The sequence below is a fragment of the Coffea arabica genome, chromosome 2c, assembly GCF_036785885.1.
Source record: "Coffea arabica cultivar ET-39 chromosome 2c, Coffea Arabica ET-39 HiFi, whole genome shotgun sequence".
NCBI classification, from domain to species: Eukaryota; Viridiplantae; Streptophyta; class Magnoliopsida; order Gentianales; family Rubiaceae; genus Coffea; species Coffea arabica.
Genome location: NC_092312.1, coordinates 10,220,078 through 10,228,025, shown reverse-complemented (window position 1 = coordinate 10,228,025; position 7,948 = coordinate 10,220,078). Strand labels below are relative to the sequence as shown.

General features: G+C 37.3%; 1 protein-coding gene across 1 annotated transcript; it reads right to left on the bottom strand.

Moving 5' to 3' along the window:
- Positions 1-219: 219 nt before the first annotated feature.
- On the bottom strand, positions 220-7,548 carry LOC113725870 (uncharacterized). Its single transcript, XM_027249272.2, has 3 exons — positions 7,276-7,548; positions 4,310-4,478; positions 220-3,348 (listed from the first exon to the last, which is right to left on the bottom strand). The coding sequence occupies exons 1-3, from the start codon at positions 7,387-7,389 to the stop codon at positions 479-481; spliced, it is 3,153 nt and encodes a 1,050-aa protein (XP_027105073.1). The 5' UTR covers positions 7,390-7,548; the 3' UTR covers positions 220-478.
- Between the last annotated feature and the right edge of the window lie 400 nt (positions 7,549-7,948).

Sequence of the window (7,948 nt, the reverse complement as noted above, 5' to 3'; positions counted from 1 at the left end):
AACAGTTTATGTTTCTTTTGTAATTTAGAATCTATTCAACAAATTTATCTATGAATTACTACATAATGTGCAAGGCACGTACTCTCATACTGGTCCAGAATAAAAGACGCACGAATCTGAAGAAAGAAAGTTCCTGCAATTACGTTTTTGCTCGTTTACTTCAACATCATTTTGTTCCCTCGAAATTAAAAAAAATATATATAATTTATATATATATCATTTTGCTTCTCAAGGAACTGCAAAACATGAAGACTGTACATCTGCAGCATAATATTCAGCGTTTGGACATTAAAAAAAAAAAAAAAATCATACTCAGTGTAACATGTGTACAACCGATCAACCTGCAGCCAAGTGCAATCTTCTGAATTTCATCTGCACTATAACATCAGGAACCGTTTATTACCTAAGTCTTTTTGGGGTCCTGGGAGAATGCAAAAGTTTCTGAGACTTGAAACAAATATCAACCGTCTATTCCTCGTTATTTTGCAGGTAAAGAATTCAACTTCTTTTCAAGAAGTTTGGCCGTACGTAGAGCATCCAAGGCCTCAGTTTGCTTCCCCGAACGTTTAAAGTTTAGTGCCTTTACCTTCTCTGCCTTGATGCGTTCTTCCAACTCCCTTCTCTCATCATTAGAGTTGTCAGTGTCAGCAAGGTTTTTTTTGGACTCGTGGTTTTCAGTGCCCTGGGATCCAGAGCTCGCATCATTTAGTCCAATTGCCTTTAAGGCAGACGCAAGCTGAGGATCAAGAAAATCCTCAACTATGACTTCATCTACTGCTTCCGCTGCATTTGCAGAAGACGTCATTGAATCTTGTGCAGCAGATTCTTCTAACTGGGCTTCAATAGCTTTTGCCAATTCAAATTCCGCTTCAGCTTCTTCTGTTCTGCCTTCCCTTCGCAACTTAAGTGCCTGACGCTTGTGGTTGAGCGACTCCTGCTGCAATTTAAAGCGTTCACGGCTGGACAATGGTTTTGCACCTGAACTAGGATTTGAGTCTTTTTTCCCAACATATGAGATGTCAGAACCTGGCATATCATTAGAACTTGTACTAGGCTGAGACTTGATCTCTTCTATCTGTTTTTCTACGAGCTTTGCCTGCCTTAGCTCCTCCTTGGCCTCCTCCAACTTCCCTTCTCTTTTCAAGGCAAGTGCCTTCCTCTTGTGAGCCAGGATATCCTGTTGAAGGGAATTTCCATCAGTTGAAGAAACATTAGCCTGAGCAGAGTTTACTTCTGAAACTTTTCGCTTCTCATTTGCACTAATCGTCTCCTCCGGTCTCTCAATTGTTACCAAACCTGTGCCTCCAAAATTCAGAATTGGGCCCTCTTCTGAATTCAACCGAATAGGTTGACTATCAATTTTCAGAGAGGGATCGCTTAAATTATTTTCTCTCTGCAAAATAGGTTCAGCCAGAATATTTTTATCCACTGGTGCTTCAATCTCTGCCAATTGCACCTCTAACACTTTCGCCATTTTTAGGACTTCCTCAGCCCCTTCACCATCTCCTTGACGTCTCAGAGCAAGAGACTTTCTTTTCAAACCTAAAAGCTCCCTCTGGATCTCACTCTTACTTCTTTTAGATACATCATCTTGGAATCTAGAAGTTGCTTGAATATCAGAAAATCTATTAACATGTGCAGCAGCAGCCTCATCCTTTTTTGAAGACATGGATGGAAGATTTTCAGTATCATCATCCTTCCAACCCAAAGTCTTTAGAAATGAAAGATAAGAAGGATCATTCATGTCTTGATCTGTCACTTCCCCTTCATCTCCATCATCATGGATCATCACGTCACCAGCCTGTTTACTGCTAAAACTCATGGGTGTTACCCTGGGAACATTTTCCATCTCTTCAAGCTGTTTCTCAAGAACCTTTCCTTTCTTCAATTCTTCTGCTGCCTCATCTAACTTCCCTTCCCTTCTCAGAGCAAGAGCTCTCTTTTTCAGGTCAAGAAGCTCTTTCTGGATCATTGTTTTACTCTTCGACGCAATATTAAGGCTAAAAGTAGTCCTCTCATTGACATTTCCAGCATCTGCATGGCTAAGTTTCACGTGTTCCTCCACAGATTGGGAGGGTGAACTCTCATGAAACATCACAGAATTCAGGGCAATTGACTTAGGTCCTTGAGAATTAGAGCTCTCAAGCTCCTTTTCAAGTAGTTTTGCCTTCCTAAACAATCCCAACGCCTCTCTATTATTGCCTGCCTTTTTCTGATTAAGAGCTTCCTTCTTCAAAGATTGAATCTCATTCAACAAAGTTTCACTATGAGTAGGTGCAATACCACCGTCTGATTCCTCAAAATGAGTGGTCTCCTCAGTCCAACCTAATGATTGTAATGAAGCAACCATTTCTGGATCATCCATGTCATTCTCCGTGACTTCAAGGTTACCATCAAAACCATGTTCATCACCAAGATCCCCAAGATTACCAAAATCAAAACCATGATCCAGATTATACCCAATTGACAAATCATCATTTTTGTCAACATTCACACTCCGCATCAGCGCAGCAAACTCTTCATCAGAATCCTCATCATCTCCCAGCAATTCCTGCTCTTCAATCTGCTTTTCAAGAACTTTTGCCCTCTTCAGCTCTTCTTTGGCTTCTGCAAGATTACCTTGACGCTTCAGTTCAAGAGCCTTTCTCTTATGGGCCATGACCTGAGATTTATCAGTGCCATGGGTTCTCTTTTCTGTATTAGCTCTTTGGGGCGCCCCTCCAAGGAGTGTTGATAATTCACCCTCCAAACTCAGTGTTGTTGGCTTTTTATCAGCATCACGGATATCCAAATCTGACCATCCCAGTTCTCTAAGTTCAGCAGCAAGATCATCCTTTGCATGACTCCTTTGAGGAGGGAGCTTATCATCCAAAGAAGATGCCTTAGAATCATCTTTGCTGCTTAAAAGTTCAGAACTATTGTTGAAAGACGAGGCCTTTCTGCGGTTCTTTCTTATACTTATCTCCAAAGCCCCAGCCTGCTTTTCAAGCTCTTTCCCCCTTTTAAAAGCTCTTAAGGCTTCTTCAGGTTTCCCTTCTGCTTTTAATGTTCTGTATTTCTTCTTTTCTTCAACAGCTTGTTGACGTAAATCTTCAGGAGTAGCATCAGCCAACAAACTTGAGATATCTGGAGGCTGATCATGGGACAAGCTTTTATCCATGTCTCCTCTGTCATCCTGAGAGGAGATTTCTTGAATATTTGAACATGATGCACTACTTCTTGGATGTTGAGAACTCGAAAGCATGTCCATCATGGATGCTGATTTTGATGACATTGGTGGCTTCCCTTCATTGCCCAAAATTTGGCCCAAAACTTCATCTTCATCCTTAGCCATATGCTTAGAGCCACCTGCAAGCAGCAGTATAGAGAATAAGTAGCAAGACCTCCTATTAGTTACTATACTTTGCAATTCTGCAGTGCACTTTACCTTTTGTGCATCCAATATTGCATCAAAACAATTAGACCGGAAAAATATTACATGAAACTGTAACCCAACTGCAGCTGTACTCAATACACTTTTAATGTCATTTTCTAAAGTAAGAGTTCAGCTGTAAAGATAAGAACCTTGAATCATCCACAAAATGAGAAAGAAGACAAGACCACTTTTTAAGCTCGTCAATTATGCAAAAACAGACGCACCAAAAGCATTTCCATCTTTCCCTCAGAATAGGAACACACACTCTTCAGGCCATTAATTTTGAGACAAGGCACCCAGAAACAAAACTATCAACAAGTATACCTTCAATACAACACCTGGAATTTAAGCAACAGCAACTTCATTTTAATGATACACCATTTATGTGCTTCATATTCACAGGGAGCAACCAAAAAGAGCAGGTGAACTCGGAAAAGAAGCACCAAAAACAACATGCATACAAGAAGCAGCTTCAGTAGACAAATCAACATATTTCAAGTGCATTTTGTCCTAGATGGTATTTGCAATACAATGACCACATCCATCTCAAATTCAAGCATTGAAATAAACAATATCCATCTCAATTCCAAACATTAAGATAAAAAAGCTCTTCACTGGTGACAGGAAAAAGTAACAGAAAGATAAGACTTAAAGGAGGCAAGGGACTAAAAGTTAAAAGCCAAGAATATAGCATCCTGCTAACAGGCATGCAAAAGAGAAGCTGGAATGTCAACCAGCGCTTTGCCAACATCTTAAGCTCTCAATTAACATGATATGGAAGAGAAAAAAGTGATATCAAGAACCCAGAGGAATAGAAGTCAAGAGATTGATAATAAATTTTCATTGGGGAGTGGAAACCATAAAACATTAAATCATATCTACACTTAGATATACCTCTTCCAGCTCTATTTTTGTGCCCATGTCGCATTTCAAAACGTGCTGCTTCTTCTAACTTTTTGCAGGGTTCACATATGCGCACAGGTGAATCACCTTGTCCACGCAACACCATTCTTTGCTGGGTACAGCTGTTGCAGAACAAACCTCCACACCTGCGGCAGTGATGCTGAAAGTCCACATAGAGACCATCAAGATGTGAAGACTTTGATGGACAACAATATAAATAAAAAATTGGTGTGCCTCTGAAAGTAAATGAGTCTGAAATTATCAGCAAAGAGAAAGAACTTAATAAAATTATAATTATGACTCCTACCATTTATCATACAAACTTCCAATAAGAATGAATTTTGCGCTTGATCACATTTAACCTTCTGAAAATTTTGGGAATCTAGATCTTGCAACCTCCTGGACCAAAACTTCAGGCAATACTTCTTTGTTTCGAGTTTAACAATAGCTTAAGATGATTACAGTTAAATAAGTTTTCAAGAGTATTGTGATAAAAATGCCTTTGGCAACAAGCTTAGTACCGTACATTAATCACAGTCTTGCAACTTAGCAAAAATTTCACATATAAAGAAACTCTTTTCAAAGGATCACAGTGATAACTGCAAAACACACCTATTTTTATCGATGGGATACCAATTAACTTAGATTATATTTCATAGTCTGTCTTAATACTTACGAATAGTTCTCCAAGTGCCTGTGACCCCAATTACGGACAATTTTACAAGATCAGCTCTGACTTATACTAGAGATTTTCAGGTGATCCTAAGAGTCTTCCATATGCTAACAGATACTAAAGTCTCCCAAATACTATCACTTAATCTTCATGCGCATCACCTCTCTCCATTTGGTGAGCTGTCAAAAAATGTTTGTGTCTGGTAAAATTATTGTACAGTCTCCATATTCTTTGAATCTCTCTCAAGCAAAAAGCTGGAGACCTCTTCTTATCACCAATTTTCCCTAATTTTAAGATATGTCAAACCTCACAGATTATAAAGATGTTTGCATTTCTTTGTATCCAAATCTCACATCTTGGGCACAAGTTACTTCAACAAAAATGGCTCTGTGCTCATATGCCTCGTTGCATTCTTTTATGGTAACTTTTTATATGTGTTTTGTCCTTGCCCATGTTTGATAAAGACAAGAAACACTTAAATAATCATTGTCCTGCCTATAGGTGTTTTGTTTGGAAAACAAAGTACACTTGACTTATCACAAAATTAGATAAGGTGGTGTCTAGGTGATATTTTACAGTAGTAACCAAATGTGGTTCTTACGAATTGCAGTAAAAGTGGGATAAATTAAAATTCACTGCTACGAAAAATCAAGTTAATAAAGCAAAATGCAACATGGAGAATGTCTTAGGCTACAAAATATAACCCATAGTCAATTTTCTCCTAAAATGTACAAAAAATATAAAGCTAACGAAAAAACAAGAATCAAACTTTGAAGGAATGTCAAAACCAACGTTGATCAACGAAGAGATCTTAACTAGACAAATAAACATTTTCATAAACTAAGAAAGATGGCTATAATGTTGAGTTCTTAAGAAAAACAGGGAATTCTGGAAGCTGAATTCGAAGCACAGCCAAACTCTGCTCTCAAAGCTGCGTTATGCCTAATGCCTTAGTTAGTACTATTATCACTTTAATTCCCTGAGTTGCTGCTTCATCCAGTATGAAACAGAATTAGTCTAGTTTCTGCAGAAGCATTGTGTATAAAAGGCTAGTCCAATGTACTCCAAATAGACTAAAGACCGCCCTTCCTACTTTACTCTTTTCAGAGGAAAATATTTCTTGTAAGGTAAAGGAATGGCTGTTAAATGTTGGTTGATAAGTTACATATTAAGAAATGTTCTCCTGCAGTGACTCTTTTTAGTCAACTGTTAGAGTTACTTTAATTAATCACAGCATTACTCCATCATATAAACATTGTGCCAAATTAAAGAGTCAATATCTATTTTCAGCTCAATGTCTTTAGAAATTATCAAATATACTCAGAACTCTATTCAAAAGCTTAGCTTTTTTATCAAACAAACTTCACAAAAATCAACTTATCAAGTTTGGCTGTTTCATTCCACGGTTAACAGAAAAAGATAATCAGGACTCTTTGACAAACTATCCTACATAACTACCATATAAATTTATATCTCATCAAATAAAGAATCAAAGAACCATCACCTCTGCAATTAAAACAACAAAAACACCAGTTAGATGTACAATACATAGTTTCTTTAATCAGATATAGCGAGGGTTAGAAGAACTACCACCTATCAACCAGATATATTAACACATATATCTCAATGAGTGATCACTCTCAACAGTAGACCCAAATATCAGCACTGAAGGGATTATATAGTACAACAACCGAGTCCACATCTAATTAAATGAAAATATACACCTTCACCAATATGACAAGATGATAACACTGTCATTCATGTCTGATTTCCATTAAAATTGATTAAAGCACATACGGTATGCAAGAAAAAACCAATTAGCACTTACTTTTTCCAAATGCAGCAGCTGATGCAATAACTGAGACTACAAATGACATTGTCTTGCAACATGGACTTTGATTTTCGAAAATTACAAGACTAAGTCGATTACCAATAACACGCCAAGGATTTTTTTTTTTTTTGGGAGCAATCACAAGCCAAGATTATAGATTGACTCATTATTTTAACCCGTCAAAATCATAAGCTTCAACCATAAAACACCAGAAAGAGCCAATTTCGAGACAAGGGTATTGCAACAACCTATTAAAACCAAGTTTGAAAAAAAAAATCATAATACAAGAATTAAATAATAATTTCAAATAATAACAGGAAAAAGTTGCAGTACACTTGTGAGACACAAAAAGATTTACACCAGGGCTGTGGATAAAACAAGCAAATAAATCAAGAACTAAGAAAAGGAGTCGCCATATAACAAAACAGGAAACGAAAAAGAAGGAGAGTAAACCTTGCGATTGATGAAAGTGAACTGTGCAGAACATCCTTGGCAATGTGACGCGTCAACAACCCAAATATTCCCTCTCAGTGATGGCTTTGGAGGCAATCCGATCTTCTCTAACATCTTCTTAGATTTCTTTCTTCGACTCTTGAATGGAGATTTCTGATTGAACGAACTTAAAATGAAGATCAGCTGCTCTTTTCTTGGCTTCTTTGAAGCTTCTTCGTCTTTTGGCAATACTTTTTCTTTTCTTCTTTATTAATTCCACTTCCCTGTTTTGCCTTTCCCCTTATTTAACAATTTATTTATTTAGGATTAACTCCACTTTCCACCCTCAAACTTATATCACATTTTCACTTTAGGCCCTAAATTTTAATTTTGAACACTTTGCACTTTAAGGTCTCAAGTTTGTCTTATTAAGTCCAATCAATGATAATGCTAGCAAAATTAACAAGATAGAGGACTATGCAAACTAATGACAATGCATCATTTTGTTTTATCTATAATTAGTTGACCTTAAAACTGTCAATGGGGTCGGATCAGTCTGAACTCGACCTGTTTAGCAATAAAAAAAAGTTCACTAACTTGAGTTTTAATTGGATTAGATAGAAGTTGGACCTAAATATTAGGCTTGAACTAAGTATGAGTCGAGTTTGGGTCAAAATAGAGTCAAACACAGTTA